This window comes from Pipistrellus hanaki, assembly GCF_964339955.1.
Source record: "Pipistrellus hanaki genome assembly, chromosome: 3".
Classification (NCBI taxonomy): Eukaryota; Metazoa; Chordata; class Mammalia; order Chiroptera; family Vespertilionidae; genus Pipistrellus; species Pipistrellus hanaki.
The window spans coordinates 76,902,135-76,921,606 of NC_140505.1; the positions used below are offsets into that span (position 1 = coordinate 76,902,135).

Consider the following 19,472-nt stretch of genomic DNA (forward strand, 5'->3'; position numbering starts at 1 on the left):
ATTTTTGACCTCCTAATTTAAAATTGCTAACTCCTTTTCCCTTCTATCCCCTTCCCTCCTTTAATTTTCTCCATAGCATGTATGACTACCTAAGATACCATTTACTTTACTGCTTTTTTGTTGTTGTTTATTATTAACTTCTCCCTGTGAGAATGTGAGTCCATTGAGGACAGAGATTTTGTCTTATCTCTAGTAGACATTCAAAGTATTTGCTGAATGAATAAGTCAGACACAGTCCCTGCCCTCATTGCTTAGTGTAGTGGGAATATATACAGTAAACAAATACTGCCCAATATGAGTGATTCAAAAGGTGAGACAAAATATAGTGGAGCCATGACAGGGAAATCTAATCTGAAGAAATGAGGAAGACTTTTCCCTGGGAAAATGTCTACTAAACTGAAGATTGATGAGTAGGAAATAGCTTAGCAAAAAGGGCAGGAAAGATTGGTCCAGAGAGTACAGCTAACTTATTTGAAGGCAAAAAAAAAGTTTGGAGAGGGAGAAAGGGTTTTAAAAAATTTAGTACTGTGGAAAACCAAGAAGGGGTTTGGAGGGGGTTAATGGAGAGAAAAGGGGGACATATGTAATACTTTCAACAATAAAGAATTATTAAAAACAATTAGTATGGTTAGAGTGGAGAAAATGAGGAAAGAGTTAAGGGAGAGAGGTAGGCCAGAGCTTTGAATTCTGGCTCAGCTTAGTTTTCTTTTTTTTTTTTTTAAACATTTTATTGATTTTTCACAGAGAGGAAGGGAGAGAGCTAGAGAGCTAGAAACGTCGATGAGAGAGAAACATCGACCAGCTGCCTCTTGCACACCCCCTACTGGGGATGTGCCCGCAACCAATGTACATGCCCTTGACCGGAATCGAACCTGGGACCTTTCAGTCCGCAGACCGACGCTCTACCACTGAGCCAAACCGGGTTCGGCTCAACTTATTTTTCTTATTGGTAGCATACAGGTTGTTATCTTCTAGAGTTGTTGTAAGGATAAATTAGAACAGTGGATAATTTGTAATAATAATAATAATAATATTACTATTAATATTATTACCACCTCCACTACTTATGCCATGAGAGTAACTTGGAAGAATTTACACTGAGTATAGGAATCCTTTCTAACAAGGTGGTTAAATATAGGAATAAGTTGTCAGAGATAGGACTTCTAGCAATATGGAAGACTGAGCTCTCACAGGTTCAGGCTAGGCTTTCCCAGCCACATCACAAAGGAGTGCTGGGGGGAAATAAGATTGCAACAAAATTAATACACTGCTAAGCTTAAAGAAAGGGAAAGCTACAAATGCTAGTGACATTGAGAGAATTCAAACAGCAGTTAAACACGGTTACTCAGCAGAGGGCCACAGTAGTTTTAGGGATTACACCATAGCATACCTGTTCAAGATTCTCTTGGTTCTGAATTCTTTGCATTGGAATTTCCCTCCTGTTTTCATATTTCCTCAAAGAGAGGCTTTTCTTAGACTCTCATTCAAAACATATACCCCCAAATTAAGGCATACATAATAATAATAATGGTTAACATTTGTTGAGCCTTTGCCACTAACCAGGTATTGCAGAGTACAATATAAACTCATATTTCCATAATTTACTTAATTTGCTTAACATGTAAACTTAAGTTAATCCGAAAAACAATCCTGGAGGATAGTATGTGAGCTAGAATGCTTTTAGCTGCAAATAACAGAAAATTCAACTCAAAATGGAATTGTCTTAATTTATGTAGTTAGCAAATGGCTTTTTATAATTTCCAGATTAGTATATAATCTGTGTTCTCAAAATACTGAAAATGAGTTTCATACATAATAAGAGGTCTAGGGGTAGGGTCATTCCATGGTTTGTTAATTCAACAGCTTAATGAGATCATTGTTTTTTTTCCATATTCTCTATCATCTACAGTTAACTCCCATTAGGCTGACCCCTTATATATTAAGAAGCCTGCCAGAGTACTAAGATTCACATGCAGATGGCAACATCCATTCAGAGAAGGGGAATGGCCCCTGTCCTATATCCCTTTTTAATTTTGTTTTGTTGTTAATCCTCATCCAAGGATATTTTTTCCACTGGTTTTTAGAGAGAATGTAAGGGAAGGAGAGAGATAGAGGTGGGGAGGGCGGGGGGGAGGTAGGAAAGAAGGGAGGGAGGGAGGAAGAGAGAGAGAGAGAGAGAGAGAGAGAGAGAGAGTGAGAGAGAGAGAAACATTGATGTAGGAGAGACACATTGATTGGTTGCCTCATGCACTGGGGATGGAGCCTTCAAACGCGGTGTGTGCCCCTGGCCAGGAATTGTACCGAGGCCCTTCCGTACTGGGGAGGGAAGCCTTCCAAGGCCTCCCGTAGACCATTTCTCACATTTCTTTGGTCAAATGGTCAAGAGAAAGAAAACCAAAGTGTTTGGCCTAGAACTACCAGCATTTTCCCTCAGGAATTAGAGAAGATCCCAGTTTCCTGAGAAGAGCATGGCTTCAAAGGGGATGAACAAAACTACCGTTCTCTTAGCAACAGAGTAGTTATTAGTTGAAGCTGTTATAATCCCCATCAGAAGAACAAAACTGGAGCCTAGAAATGTCAAATTACAGGCCTAGGTCATAGGCAAATTGAGCACCTGAAACTTGGGTCTGCCTAATTCTACAGCATAAAATATAAACCGGTAAGGTACATATTTTCTATTGTATTTCTGAATAAGATAACTCACCTTTTTTGTTTTTTAAAAATTAACCCATCCAAAATATCAAAATGACTTAAAACCTATAATAGATTGGATATGGGTTTATGATTCTGGCTTCTCATTTTCAGTTTAATGTGTTGAACAATGTATTATTTGCTTTTTTGTTTTATTGTTTCTATGTAATTACATCAATTAAATTTTAAGTAATTTGGGATCATATTCTATAACCTCTTGGTTTAAAGATAATGTCTTATTTCAAAAGGAAACGGATAGCAGTGAAGATGAGGACATTGTTGGACCAATGCCTGCAAAAGGACCACTTAACTATAGTGTAACAGCAGAGTTTGATAAAAGAGCCCAGAGAATGAAAGAAAAACTGACTAAAGGAGATGATGTAAGTTTGAAATATACTCTACTCTGAAAAACAGGCAAATTAAAAATCTAAATTTTAAAAATAGACATTAAAAATACATATACAGGGTTGGACAAAAGTAGATTTACAGTGGTGAGTATGCAAAACATGGTTCATTCTTTTTTTGTTACTCCTCACTCAAGAATATGTTTATTAATATTTAGAGAGAGAAAAACATTGATGTGAGAGAAACATCGATCAGTTGCCTCCCCAACTGGGGATTGAACCCACCCCTTTCATTGCACAGGATAATGCTCCAACCAGTTAAGCCATCCAGCCAGGACTAGTTTATTCTTCTGTTGTTGTTGTTGTTTTTGTTGTTAATCCTCACCCGAGGATATTTTTTTCTATTGATTTCTGGAGAGTGGAAGAGAAGGAGGGAGAGAGAGATAGGGACACACACACAGAGAGAAACATAAATGTGAAAGAGACACATCAATTGGTTGCCTCCTTTAAGCACCCCAACCAGGGCCAGGAATCAAACCTGCAACCCAGGTACATGCTCTTGACCGGGAATTGAACCGGCAACCTTCAGGTAATGGACCAATGCTCTAATCATTTAGCACACCAGTCAGGGCTTGTATTATTATTTATTATATTATTTTCCATACAAAAAACTGTCCCTCTACTTTTGTCCCACCATATATATCTAACAAGTATTGTATGTATGTATACATATAAAGAAAATTTAGGAGCTGGGTAATCCAAAACTATAAAAGGAAAAGACTGGGAAATTTGCCTCCTGAAACAGTTGAGTATGGCAAAAGATAACAAAGTCAATAAATTAGATTTTAAAAATTGGTAAAATAATGATAAAAACATCAGTTCCTTTTGTTTCTCTTAAAGGATGCAGCTAAACCAATTACAAGGGAGTCCTGGATGACTGAGCTTCCTCCGGAATTGAAAGACTTTGGTCTTGGGCCCAGAACTTTTAAGAGAAGAACCGATGTCAAATCTGGAGATCGATCAGTGTGGACAGATACTCCAGCTGAAAGAGAAAGGAAAGCCAAGGTGAAAGTGGTTGTTCATTTATTTCTGTCCATGTTGACTATTTTAAAAAGTAGTAAGGCAGAATTATTTAACCATACTATTACTTTTATATATATATTTATTGATTTTTTTACAGAGAGGGATAGAGAGTTAGAAACATCGATGAGAGAGAAACATCGATCAGCTGCCTCCTGCACACCTCCTACTAAGGATGTGCCTGCAACCAAGGTACATGCCCTCGACCAGAATCAAACCCGGGACCCTTGAGTCCGCAGGCCAGCGCTCTGTCCACTGAGCCAAACCGGTTAGGGCATAACCATACTATTTTGAAAATTATGATTCGAAGGGAAAATACAGATTTCCCCTTGAAGGAAAGTTGGAAGGAAGGAAAGTGATACCGTTTGCTTACCATTTCCCAGTAAATTGTATCATTTAAATCTCTAGAACACTCTGAGACAGGGGTTTATTGACTTAATTTTATAGGAGAAACTAACCTTTATGAGGTCAGTGTTTCTGGAATTACAGTGCTGGTAAGTGATGAATATAATTCCATTCTAGACTTTTCTACCTCCAAGTTCTTAAAGTATGAAACTCCAAAATTGGTCCTTATACAGCATCAAACTATTTCCATTACAAGGTATCTTTGAAAATATCTTGGGGGGGAAGCAAAGCCACAGATTAACCTAGATAAATGATGCATAAAGACTCTTGTTACTATCAAGATAGGCAAGAAGCACTTGCATTAATAGTGCTAAATACAACAAAATAAACAGAAAAAACCAAGCTCATGGGTCTGGAAAACAGATTGGTGGTTGCTTGAGGTAGGGGGCAGACAAATGAGTGAAGGGGTCAAAGGTACTGATTTCCAGTTATAAAACGAGTCAGTTCTTGAGAAGTAAGGTACAGCGTGGTGACTATAGATAATAATACTCTGCTGCGTATTTGAAAGTAGTTGGGAGACTGGATCTTGAAAATTCTTATCACAAGGGGGAAAAAATTTGTAACTGTATAGTGAGGGATGTTAACTAGATTTATTGTAGAGATCATTTTGCAATATATGCAAATATCGAATCATTACATTATACACCTGAAACTAATATAATGTTATGTCAATCATACCTCAATAAAAAAGCACTTTTATCAATACATTAAATAATTTACAAAATATATACCCAAAGAAGTATGCATAAAATACATCATTATCTTACATTTTTCTTTCTTAAATCTTTTCTGTTTATTATGAAATACTCCATTGTAAATTAGGAGTTGAACCAACATCCTCCTTAAATTTACTCCATCCAAAGTTTTTAATTCCCTTAAGCTATTCCATTCAAATCTTAAATATTATACTAATTAGCACTTTATGATTACAGCTTTATCAGTTCTGACTTAAACAGTTGCACATTTAGTTCATTCCCCTCACTTTGTTTATCTTATTCATTAATACTTAGACTTATGAGGATTCCTATTTTCATTCTGTAGCTATAAATTGTGTTATAGTGTAATTATAAATTGGCTGTGAAATAATGTTATTCTTAAAATGTGGATAATATGTTGAAATCTCAACATTTTTGCACCCTACCCTGAATATGTGGCAGCATCGTAAGTTCTTTGTTTGCCCTCAGATTAAAGGGTATCTGAGAGCTGTAATAGAAAGGTCAGGCGCACCAACATAAATGGGGGCAGAAGAGGCAGCAAAAGGTGTGGCGTAGACGTGAGTGACACCTTTGGATAACAGGTCCTGGAAGGCCCATCTAATGTTTCTTACCTGGTCTCATAAAAATAATGTTGGTGTTTTTCTAATTTAGCCTTTATGATTGTTTCCAAAATACAATTAACTCCCTTGCTTACATTTATTTATGCACTCTTCTGTCCTTCTGTTCCTCATTGTAGATTAATATCAATAGTTGTCTAGCCTACAGCCAGATATGCAGGGCGTGTTCAGAGGAAAATATCACAGGAAAATGGAGTCAATAAAAACTAGGCAATACAACCTGAACATAAGTGATTGTAGGCCTAATGACTTGAGTTGTTTAGATCTGGTTATTCTTTTCAAGGCTGAAGATGTATTGTTCTGTGTTTACAATGGACTACGAAAGGAATATAATACCCTTTAAACTTTATGTATTATAATGTATAGCAGATAGTACCACAGAATTATATGTATTTGTGGAACAAACTATGTATGATCACAGAGCTATTTGTTTTCTGATTTTTAAAAAAAAAGGAAGGATCTCTTTTATATATATAATTTTATTGATTTTTTACAGAGAGGAAGGGAGAAGGATAGAGAGTTAGAAACATCGATCAGCTGCCTCCTGCACACCCCCCAATGGGGATGTGCCCGCAACCAAGGTATTGTACATGCCCTTGACCAGAATCGAACCTGGGACCTTTCAGACCGCAGGCTGACGCTCTATCCACTGAACCAAACCGGTTTCGGCTAATATTTTTGATTTTGTATAAAGTTCATGACCAATTTTTTATTTTTGTAACAGATATTAGTCCTTTCCTTTTTTTTAACTTCCTTTTTAATAGGTCCTCTTTACTTCATCTTACTTTTTTCTATTTTATTCTGAAGCATACATCTCCCATATCACATTCACTTAACTGACATTACCTAAAAGAAGTAAAATTGCTCGTTAGGAAGAAGTAGAAGGGTGATGCATAAGTTAATTAAATAAGATCTGTTATATTATCACCTCCCAGTCTTGACTATATCTATGAACTCTCAAATGGTCACGTTTTTATATCCATCTATCGTAACATCATGTTTTTCTGAATATTTATAATTAGAAATATATGTTTTCTTGGAAATGTTTTATGGAAAAGTAAGAATTGAACTATTTCTGTGTTTTTAACATACTTTATTAAATAAAATGTTGTTTTAGTCCATTAGTAAGATAAATATTGTATAAGAGTCTCATTGGTTTTCTTAAGCAAATAGCTACAGCATGAAAGTATGCTTTGAAAAAATGGTTTTTAATTGTTTTTTTTCTAACTAAAATTTGTTAGAAATTTAAGTACAAACTTTGTTTTTGTGTGTGTGCTATGATAAATGGTTGTTCTTTTTCTTAATTTTGAATTCCAGTTGTTCATTGCTGTATATTGACCTTGTGTCCTACAGCTTTGCTGGTCAAAAAACTTTTTTTACTGACCTTTACAAGGTCAGTAAAAAAAGTTTTTTGATCTGTTTTGTAGTTTTCGTTTGGCGTTCGTTGAAAAATGGAAAATCAAAAGGAACATTTTCGTCATATTTTGCTTTTTTATTTCCGCAAAGGGAAAACGCATCGCAAGCTCATAAAAAGTTATGTGCTGTTTATGGTGACGAAGCCTTAAAAGAACGGCAGTGTCAAAATTGGGTTGCCAAATTTCGTTCTGGTGATTTTTCACTCAAAGATGAAAAACGCTCTGGTCGTCCAGTTGAAGTTGATGACGCCCTAATCAAAGCAATAATCAATTCGGACTGTCACAGTATAACACGTGAGATTGCAGAGAAGCTTCATGTATCACATACATGCATTGAAAATCACTTAAAACAACTTGGCTATGTTCAAAAACTCGATACATGGGTTCCTCACGAACTGAAAGAATCACAGTTAACGCAACGCATTAGCAGCTGCGATTTGCTAAAGAAACGTAATGAAAATGATCCATTTTTAAAACGACTGATAACTGGCGATGAAAAATGGGTTGTTTACAACAATATCAAGCGGAAAAGATCGTGGAGCAGGCCAGGTGAACCAACTCAAACAACATCAAAAGCTGATATTCATCAAAAGAAGGTTTTGTTATCAGTTTGGTGGGATTACAAAGGAATTGTCTACTTTGAACTCTTACCACCCAACCGAACGATCAATTCTGATGTCTACATTGAACAACTAACGAAATTAAACAATGCAGTTGAAGAAAAGTGGCCCGAATTGACAAATCGAAAAGGTGTTGTATTCCATCATGACAATGCAAGGCCACACACATCTTTGGTCACTCGGCAAAAATTAATGGAGCTTGGTTGGGATGTTTTGCCACATCCACCATATAGTCCTGACCTTGCACCATCTGATTACTTTTTGTTTCGATCTTTACAAAACTCCTTGAATGGTAAAAATTTCAATAATGATGATGATGTCAAATCGTACCTGATTCAGTTTTTTGCTAATAAAAACCAGAAGTTTTTTGAACGTGGGATTATGATGCTGCCTGAAAGATGGCAAAAGGTCATTGATCAAAATGGGCAATACATTACAGAATAAAGTTATTTAGTTCCATGAAAAAATTGTCTTTGATTTTCTTTAAAAAATCCGCACGTACTTAGTTGCCGACCCAATATATGGTTCAGTAATGTGTAATCTGTGTTCATTCCTCAGGAGACAAAAGAAGCAAAGAAGTCATTCAATAAGAAGGATGAAGAACATATATTGTCAGGAAGGGAAAAGAGATTGGCTGAGCAGGTGTCCTCATACAATGTAAGTCAGAAAAAATATATAACCTTTAACTTTTTTCTATATTTTAATGCTCATTTTTTCTTTTGCTTGTTTCTTTTTCTTTTACATGTCTAAACTCTGTTGTATATATATTTATGTAAAATCCTTTATAATAAAAGGCTAATGTGCAAATTGTCCCCTCCACCAGGAGTTCGACCAGCAGGCAGGCTGGCCAACCACCCATGTCTCCTCCCCCTGGCCAGCGAAAGATGTGGCTGAACCCCACCCATGCACAAATTCATGCACTGAGCCTCTAATGTGTGTGTGTGTGTGTGTGTGTGTGTGTGTGTGTGTGTATGTTCAGAGATCATATATTATGTTCAGAGATCATAATAATCTGGCCACTCAGTGTAAGAAATTTAATTCCTAGAGGGCAGTAGCACGTGATCAGGAAGTAAGAGCCCTACTAACTCCTAGAAAACCTCAATTCATATATTTTTTTTTAATTATAAGCAGATTTGGAATGTTTTATGCAAAGATTTAAATATGGAAGAAAAATGTTTTTAAATTTGGTTCAATCTAAATTTGTAAACTGAATGGTCAGGATTCATTTGGCATATCATTATTTTGTTACATTCTCTTACTCGAGAGAAAAAAGAAAAATGGTGTTCCAGCTCAAAGAATAAATGTCAGTCACTTAGCCATTGGTCCTGAAAGGTGTTCAGGAAAATTACCTTCTGTTTCTAAGATATTAGTTAACAATAAGTCCCATAAACATTAAAAATATAATGAGAATGATTTATTGGACATATGTAGACAGTGAAGCACATGAAACCTTTTTAGAAACTGACCAATAACTCAACTGCCAGGGAACATTTATGAAAACTGATGAGCTCAAAAGTCATTGTCTCAACAGAATTGAAAGTCACAATCATTCAAGCCAACTTCTCTGACCACACAGAATTTAAGTTAAAATTCAAATAATTTTAAAGTCTTATACAACAAGAACTTAAAAAAAAATCAAAATTTAAACTTTGCATCAAAGAAGACATGATTCATGGAATTTAGAAAATACCTAAATCTGAATGATACAAAAATACAAGTATATGGGATACAATATAAAGTGGTACTTTTGGCCAAGATTTTAACCATATTGAGTTATGTTAGAAAAGAAGAATAGTTGAAAAAGCTGTGCCTTTTTCCAAATGGGCATTTTTATAAAACTAAGCATATACCTACCCTTTGATCCTGCAACTCCATCCTGAGCATTTAGCTAAGACAGATGAAAACATGTCCACATGAAGACTCGAACATGCTTTAATTCATAGTAGCTTCAAGAAAACTTACACAGAATATTCACAGACATGTTAGTCATAATAGCTAAATTTGTGAGTAGCCCAGATGCCCATCAAAGAGAAAGAAAAACCAAACTATATATAATGGAGTACTACAAAAAAAGAAACAAATTATAAATAAATGTGACAGTGTGGTTAAATCTCAAAGTCCTACTGCTTGGTGAAAAATGACTTCCTACACAAGTTCGTATTCAATGACTCCATTTATGTGAAGCTCTACAATAAGCAAAATGAATCTATGATGGAAAAAAATCACAGTAGTGGTTGTTGGAGTGGAAATGTGTGACTGAGTATAAAGGAGCATATGGAGCTTTCTGGTGTGATGGAATTGTTTCAGATCTTGATAGGAATTTAAATTCTAAAACCTAGTAAATATAATGTAAGATTTGTGCATTTCATTGTGTATAAACTTATCTTAAAAGAAAAGCTTGTAAACAAATATTGAACTCTAGCTAATGAAATGGGTGTTGAAGTACTTAGGGTACATGTAGTGATATGTACAATTGACTTTAAAATGCATCAGAAAATTTGGGTTTTAATTTCATACTGAAATTGTGGTTACTTTTGAGATGTGCTGTTCAAAATAGTAATAGTCTTAAAACTAAACCACCTTATAATTCTTAGTTTTGATAAATCAAGCACTATTTAAAATATTACCAGTAAACAGACAAAATAAAAAACAAACTAGAATCTTAGCATGAATTTTTAAAAGCTACTATAACATTGTCCCCTTTAACATAAATTGCCCTGGTATTTATAAAGCTTTATAAAACGCATATTTTTGTTAAACAATTAAATTAGGTAAATCAGCAAATTAGTCTCTACATGAACTGGCTTTCAGTGTGATTTTTAGTGAATTGACTCTTTTAGGTGTTTTTATTATTATTATTATTCTAGCCGTAGTTTGATTAATGTGTATCACAATGTGCAAATGATGCTAACCCAGACAGTACACCTGAAACAATTGATATGACAAATTTGAGACCTTGAATTGTTTGAATTGGTTATAATAGTTTAGTGGTTTGATGTATTCCCTATCTTTATTGATATTTAATTTACTAAAGCAGATGCTCCTTGACTTTCAATGGGGTTACATCACAATAAACCAATCGTAAGTTGAAAATATCATTAAGTCCAAAATGCATTTAATACACCTAACCTACCAAACTCTGCAGTTTAGCCTAGCCTACCTTAAACATGCTCAGAACACTTACATTATCTTATAATTAGACAAAATCATCTAACTCAAAGCTGTTTTATAATAAAGTGTTGAATATCGCATATAAAATTATGCTTATCACTTTAGCACCACTGTAAAGTTGAAAAATTATAAATTGAAACATCATATGTTTGCATAGTGGATCAGTAAAACCTGCCATCTTTATTTCCCCTTTTTTATTGGCCTTTTGTTACTTTTTGTATAGTTTGCTCATCCTGTTTCTCAGTAGGGGCTCTAGGTAAAGTAGGTCCTCTACAACTTCATTTTTCTCTCATCTCCTCCAAATTTTGTTCTCTGTTATCTCCAGCTGTTTAAAAATATCTCAGGCCTTCCCCTTCCAACTCTTGATACCCTATCTCAAACCTTCCTAGGCACTCATGTAGGCTTCACGGACTAGCACATCCATAAGGCTTTAACCAGGCTGCCACGTGAGAATGGAATTGCTCTTTCTTTCTCATGCTTGTACTTATGTGGACTCCAAATTTGATACATCACAAATGCTTTTCTCTTTTATTACTTAAACATTTGTTTCCTTTCTGTCTTGCTTTTTATGTGTATCTGGCATGTAGTTAGTAGATGTCTTCATTTTGGTTTAATTGAATTGGCCTCTGATACATATTTTCTTCATAGATGCTGTCTTGGGTTTGGAAAAACCTGTTGGGGTTTGTAAATAGCCCTCTTAATGTTCACCCTTACTACTTAAATGTCTTGCTTCACTATCATATTCTGTAAATAATCTATACAAACTAAGATTTTTATTTCTACTCTTCTGACTTTCCCCAGGAATCAAAAAGATCAGAATCTCTTATGGACATTCATCAAAAAAAACTAAAAAATAAGGCTGCTGAAGATAAAAATAAGCCCCAAGAAAGAATACCATTTGACCGTGATAAGGATCTCAAGGTGCATCGGTTTGATGAAGCTCAGAAAAAAGCCCTAATAAGAAAATCTAGGGAACTAAACACCAGATTTTCACATGGCAAAGGCAGTATGTTTTTATAAGTAAGTATATTTCAGTGAGGTATATTTTTATATCAATAAATTTGAACTTCTTAAAAATAAATTTAAAGAAAAAAAATTTTTTCATATTCACCCAAGGATATTTTTCTATTGATTTTTAGAGAGAATGGAAAGGATGGGGGGAGACAGAAAGAGAGGATTATTAATGGGAGAGAGACACTCAATCAGTTGCCTCCCACATGTACTCCAACCAGGGCTGGGGACTGAGCCTGCAACCAAGGTACATACCCTTGACCAGGATCGAACCTGGGACCCTTCAGTCTGCAGGCCCTCGATCTATCTACTGAGTCAAACTGGCCAGAGCTAAAAATAAATTTTGTTTATAAATAATTATGTGTACAAATCTATTTCCTTTTATAGTAAAATAGATTGTAAATCTGCACATCTTTTTTTATAAGTAAACTGGGTTTTTTTGTTTGTTTTTTTTAAATTCAGCCTTTGGGGACTTATAAATATTCATGGAAAAGTAGCCTTGTTCTCATAATAACTAACAGGGCATTGCTACTTAAAATTCTGTAATAAACATTTACAGAATTGGAAATTCTGTAATGGAAATGAAAAATGGAAAGGAAGGTGTAAAGCATGAAGAAAGGAGGTTTATTAGTATTTTTTTAATACATGTCTTTATTGATTTCAAGGAGGGAAAGAGAGGGAGAGATAGAAACATCAATGATGAGAGAGAATCATTGATTGGTTGCCTCCTGCATGCCCCCTTCTGGGGATTGAGCCTGCAACCTAGGCATGTGCCCTGACCAGGAATCAAACTGACTTCTGGTTCATAGGTCTACGCTCAACCACTGAGCCACATTGGCTGGGTGCTAGGAATCTTTTGATGTCAAATAAGATCACAATTAGAAAAATGTTCATTGCTTTTAAAGGACCTCAAAGTAAGCTTCAAAACCATTACATCATTCATTTATAGTCCAAACTGACAAGGGTTCATAAAGGTGATTAAAAATTACATAAAAACTAATGTTGCTTTTTAAAAATCTTTATGGTTTTTTTAATTGTATGAAACCTATATTTATATTAAAATGAGCTTTAAGGGAAAATAAAATTAGAAATATTTTCCAACTTACTGAATTTTCTTATTCTTCAGGGGGATTTCCCTGTACAATGAAGAAAAGTTGAAGAATACCTTTTTATTGTCTGTCCACCTTTATTCTTTCATTTTAGGTTTCTTAAGATTAGAGATTACTTTAAAAATCATACAAACTCACCTTGTTCTGTGCATCCTTTAGAGTCTAGAGGAAACATAAAATTGGTGTTTCTTATGTAGAATACAATTTTATGTATCTTTGGCTTCTGAGAAAGTGTGGGCTTCAATTAATTATTCTGGGGATTCCCTCTCCTCTCTCCTCTCCTCTCCTCCCCTCCCCTCCCCTCACCTCCTCTCCCTCTCCCCCCTCCTCCTTCCCCTCCTTTCTTCTTTTCCTCTTTTCTCTCTCTTTTTAAAATTAATAAAATTAAATTTAAAAGACATTCCATTAACCATGAGCAGTGTAAAGTGTAAAGCTCAGCTCTTTGATCTCAGCCAAAACTTTGTAAGTCTACAAACTGCTTTGAGATGACCTCACTTTATCCATTTATAATTAAGATTTTTATCTAATTTATTGGGGACAGATCTTTTATATCAATCACAAATACCGTTTTTTAAAAATGAAACTCTGTAATTATAACCACCCTAATGAAGCATTATAAATTTGTAATGCTTTAAGTACTGCTTCTGTAAGTGTTAAATAGAAAATTCTAAATAATTCTGTAAGTTATATTTTCTTATAGATTAGTCCTAACTTCTGCTAGTTATGTGTTCTTTTTTGATAAAGCACAAGATTTTAATGGGAAAATCTTCTGATTCCTAGTTCATTTAGGCTTTATTGGAAAAAGTATGGAAAAGTATTAAAAAAAAAAAGGCTACCATTATTATTTTAATCATAGTAGTACAATGATATTTTCTGTGTAAACTGTAGCTTACTCAAGAGGGTTGCTATTGAAAAATGAATTATTCTCCTAAGCAAATTTATGAAAAGGCTTCTTGTCTAAACAGATTGAACAGAGCTACTTTTTGACTGAAGATGTCATTTTAGTGGGTAGTATTATCTAAATACAAAGCTTGTACATTGCTTTAATTTAACTTTGTTATAATTTTTTTCTCAATGAGAGGAAGAAATGTTATTGCCTATCATCCTTCTATAAATTCCTAACATTTTGGGGAAATCTGGCATTTTTAAAGTAAAAATGTCATCTTTGGATACTTATTTTTGCTTTGCTCTCATCCTGATGGGGATAAAGTATTACATTTTTACTATTTATTTCTTCCCTCACCCTTGGAGTGTCCATGACCTTTGCAAAAGGGGGAAAGCTTCTTTCTATGACTTACCTCCTCACTGCTGCCTCAGATCCAATGCCCCTTTATGCCACCCTGCGTCCAGTTTTAACAAAATGTCAGGCCAGAGGTCATTTGCCTCATGGAGAGACTAAACCCAGTAGAGCAACACTGACATTACAAGAGCAGAGTGACTGTTTGTACAGAATGGAAAGGTAGTCATTTCTTCTGCTCTTCAGGCAGTAAATGGCATTATTAAATCGAGTCTCCTGCCCCGCTGGTAGAAAATTGAGACTGTTGACATTTTCTAATAAGAACTTTTTAATGTCCTATACTCCTTGGCCAAGTCTTATAGAACTGTGTGACCTCTTTTGAAACTTAAAAATGAAGAAGACAAAGAACAACACTAAGTTAAAAAGTGAAGCAGCTACTTGACATTCTTTACTGTTGAAGGTGACATTTAAGTTCATTGTACCTGAAATTATAAGATTTTGTCCATTTTTCTAAATTGTCATCTGAAATAAATGTAGAAGTTTCAAAGAGTAACCATCTTACTGATAAATAAATGGTGGCTTTGCAATTGGGGAAATTGCTGGAGGGGGAAAAGATGAGAAATGATAGTTAAATCCATAATAAGACTGTTTTATCAGATAAATCCTTTTTATATAGGGTAAAATGTAATAAATTAAGCCCTGCTCTTAAAAAAAAAAAAAAATGGCCATGTCTTACTAAGCATTTTTAATCTTGTTTGGATGTAGGAGCCACTTGACATTTAATCACTGGAACATTTAATGATTCTTTGAATTAATTTTTTTTGAGAAGTGAGGTTAAAATTAACATGGTATTGAGGCTTACATGCTCCAGAATAGATAAATTATTATTATATAAGTTATTTGTTTCTTATATAGTGTGAATATGTTAATGTTATTAGATATGTATGAACATGAAAGATAATTTTACAAAAGTCCTTATCAGTTCTCTTTTCACTTATTTTTTTATAATGTTAGTGAAAAAATTCTCTGTTGAGTTATATACCCAAGAGAAAGGATTAACGTGGAGGGAAGTGGTTAGAGGTCATACCTATGTACCATCAAAGCCTAGTCTTCTATTTCAGAATATTAATTTATTTCACTTTGACTTTTGATGCCACCATGTGATTTTAGTCTGCAGTTGCAAAAGGTCATGCTTTTCCTGTTATAGGAGAGGTATATTATTTTGCAGCTTAAAAAATCAATTGTGACTGGAACGTGTACAAAATGAAAAAGCTATACACTGCTCCTTTCAATTTTTTCAGTTTGAACTTTACAATTAAAAGACTTTTTAGAAAAGGAGAATTCCTGAGGTGTAATTTTTATGTATAAATAAAGTTTCATCTGTATCTGAGAAGTTGTGGTCTTTTATTAATGTTTTGTTTATTATTAGCTTATCTCAAACAGGCAATACTGGTAAAGAGACTATTCTATAAAGATCATTCTGTTCAACCATATCACTGTGGGCTACTGTGAAAAGAAGTGTTTCATTTCAACTTACTTGCCAGGTTTTCCTTATCCCAATATAACTGCATAACTTTTTATTTAGAAATACAGAACGAAACAAATGCTCTGAAAAGCACCATGGCCCGAGGGGCTGCACTGGGTTATAACCAAGGTTCCATTGTTGGACATGTCATAGGGTTACCTAACCATTGGTGGGTTTTACTGGATTAGTTGATTATGAGCTTTTTTCTCTGTGTACTTCCTAAATTTTTTCATGTGTTTTTAAGTCCTAATTTTTTGTTATATAGTTTCAGAGTTAGAAACTAAACCATGAAAGGGACTACTGAAGAAGTGACGAAAGATTTTTTCAGGGTGGTTTTTCTGTATTTTAGTTGTATTTCCAGTCTGGTACTGGGAGAGTATCAGTGAGCTTCCACTGCCATTTTGGAATCCTGTATATAACTTTTGATCATTTTTATCTTTTGAGATAATAGCTGAAGGCAACACATTTTGCTGAACTCAGCTAAGAATACATACTACTATACCTCATTCACACTACACACTTAAGAAAGTAATTTATTAACCTAAGGTTGCTACTTTGTTATAACATGATTAATTTGATATCGGCCAGCAAATCTACAAATGGTGGCTATTCTTCAGTTTTTACTTAAACTGGATATTTTGTGGTCTTTTAAATTGGTCTTTTCTGCCCACCCCACCCCAACAGCCTTGTATACTGGCTAATAAAATTGTCATTTGAAAACTGGGGTTTTTAGAGTTTAAAATGTTTGCCAGTCAAATCATTCATCAGTAAAGACAAGATTATAATAGAAATCACCAGTCAATTTGTTAGTTGACTCATCATTCTGTGATGCTTCTAAGAAAATAACATGAAAAGATGGATCCAGAGATTTCCTTTTACCAGCTAATCACAAAGAGCTTTTTTTATTTTATCTTTTTAATATATTTTATTGATTTTTTACAGAGAGGAAGGGAGAGGGATAGAGAGTTAGGAACATCGATGAGAGAGAAACATCGATCAGCTGCCTCCTGCACACCTCCTACTGGGGATGTGCCCTTGACCGGAATCGAATCTGGGACCTTTCAGTCCACAGGCCAACGCTCTATCCACTGAGCCAAACCGGTTTTGGCAAGAGCTTTTTAAAAAGTCACCTATCCCTTACAGTGAGTACATAGCAACAACCAGAAGGACTACATCTTTAGTTCAGCATTTACCAAACTGAGTAATACCTAGGGGTAAAGATGTGGTAAGGGAAGAGATATCTGGTGGGTGGCTGGTAGGGTGGTCAGGTCTTCAGCTGCAGCAGAGGTGGCACTTGCCTAGCATGTTGGAAACCCAGGATGTGGGTGGAGTGGTGACACCGGTGCTGCCTAAAGCAGCATTGTGGGTGGCGGCATTGCAGTATAGGTGGACAGACCCCTGGTTATATAGCTTCTGGGCCTGCTTAAACTGGCTGTATGTATTATTTTGTTTGCAAGTAACAGCTCTGACTAATGTAAGGGAGTTATATTAGTTAAGAGCATAAACTCTGGAGACAGCAGCCTGGAATCAATTCTTGGTCCTGCCTCTAGCTGTATATACTTGAGGAAATTTCTGAACCTATCTCAGCCACAATTTGTCTTAAAATGAGGGCAATAATACCTTACTACAGGGTGCTATGCTAATTGCATATTGAGGCAATTAGCACAAAATTCAGCAATAAATGATGTCTGTCATTATTGTAGACCCCTGAATAGTAGGCCCACTCAGACAAGTTTTATAGACAGACACACTCATTTCTTACGACCTCAGAAAGTTCCTGAACCAGTGAAACCTTTCCTATGTATATATCTGAAGAAACCCCAAACACTAATTTGAAAAGATACACGCATCATGCCCTAATGGTTTGGCTCAGTGGATAAAGCCAACGTCTGCGAGCTGAAGGGTCCCAGGTTCAGTTCCGGTCAAAGGCATGTACCTCAGTTGCAGCATATCCCCAGTATGGGATTTGCAGGCGGCAGCTGATCAATGTTTCCCTCTCATTGATGTTTCTAGCTCTATCCCTCTCCCTTCCTCTCTGGAAAAAAATCAATTACATATATTGTTTTTAAAGATATATACATCCTTATGTTCATTGCGACATTGTTTACAATAGCCAAGATATGGAAGCAACTCAACTGCTGATCAATAAGTGAGTGAATAAAAAACCTGTGGTATACATATACAATGGAATATTACTTGGCCATAAAAAAAGATTAAAATTTTACCATTTGTGACAGCATGGATGGGCCCAGAGGGTATTAAATAAGTCAGAGAAACACAAATACCACATGATTTCACTTACATGTGGAATCTAAAGAACATGATAAAAAACAGAAACAGGCTCATAGATGCCAAAAATGAACTGATGGTTATCAGGTGGGAAGGGGGTTGTATACAAATAAGATGAAGGAATTAAGAAAGACAAGTTGGTAGTTACAAAATAGTCATGGGAATGTAAAGTGCGCCATGGGGAATGCAGTCAATACGGTAATGACTATCTGTGGTGCCAGGTTGGTACTTGAATTATCAGGGGATCACTTTGTAAATTATATAATTGTCTAACCATAACTACTCTATGTCTGAAACTAATATAAAATTGTGTTGAATATAATTAAAAATGTATATGTTACATTTTTTTAAATCCTATACTTAGCAGGACTCTTGGAAGCAAGTGGTAGAAACCTCTCTCAAACTGGCTGGCTTAAAAACAAAAAAAGATAATTTATTCACTCATGTAATAAATAGTACAGAAGGTAGCCCTGCCTTTAGATACAAGTGGCTCTGGATGCCCAAATTATGTCATTGGGATTCTGTCTGCCTCTCAGGGTCTGGAGGAGCGGCCTTCAAAAGGCATGTCCACCTGAGACCTCAGAATGTGACCTTATTTGGAATACAGGTCTTTGCAGATCAAATTAAATCATAGCTTTCAAGATGAGATCATCCTTGATTTAGGGTGGACCTTACATCCAATGATTGTATCCTTAGAAGAGAAAGAAAAGGAAGACTTGAGATGCAGAAGCGCACCAGGAAGAAGGTCATGTGAAGATGGAGGCAGAGACTGGAGTTCTGTTGCCACAGCCAGAGAACTCCAGCCGCCAGCAGCTGGAAGAGGCGAGGAAGGATTATCCCCATGAGCCTTCAGAGGCAGTGCGGCCCTGCTGACGCCTTGATTTCAGACTTATCTTCAGAGAGGTGAGAAATAAATTCTGTGATTAAGCTACCAAGTTTATGGTTGTTTTTCCCCCCAGCAAATTCGCCTTCGTTTCTTCAAGCCCAAGATAGGGCCTGGTGTTTGCAACTTCTAGCTAATCATCGTTAGGAAGGGCGCAGGTGGGCCACTAGGTTTGTCAGCTCTGCAGGTTTCAAGTCTCTGTACCATATGGTTCTCTAAAGGAAACTGGAGGTACTATTACCAAAAAAAGTAATATATTCTGTTCAGAAAGAAATTTGAAAACAGAAAAAAAACTACAATCAGCAAAAAAGTCCGACATGGAACAGTTAAAAATGGATTTTTTAAAGTGTTGTCAAGTA

General features: G+C 35.5%; 1 protein-coding gene across 2 annotated transcripts in view; it reads left to right on the plus strand.

The window, feature by feature from the left end:
* Nucleotides 1-19,243, plus strand: part of GPALPP1 (GPALPP motifs containing 1) — a 32,329-nt gene extending 13,086 nt beyond the window's left edge. Inside the window, exons 5-9 of one of the 2 annotated variants that reach the window (XM_084879452.1) lie at nucleotides 2,940-3,071; nucleotides 3,936-4,100; nucleotides 8,447-8,545; nucleotides 11,861-12,079; nucleotides 18,927-19,243. In XM_084879452.1, coding sequence (XP_084735578.1) covers nucleotides 2,940-3,071; nucleotides 3,936-4,100; nucleotides 8,447-8,545; nucleotides 11,861-12,079 — 615 coding nt within the window. In that variant the 3' untranslated portion in view covers nucleotides 18,927-19,243. Of the gene's footprint in view, nucleotides 1-2,939; nucleotides 3,072-3,935; nucleotides 4,101-8,446; nucleotides 8,546-11,860; nucleotides 12,080-13,196; nucleotides 15,810-18,926 lie in introns of those variants that run through there. The other variant, XM_084879451.1, reaches the window with a different exon arrangement.
* Nucleotides 19,244-19,472: the final 229 nt, after the last annotated feature.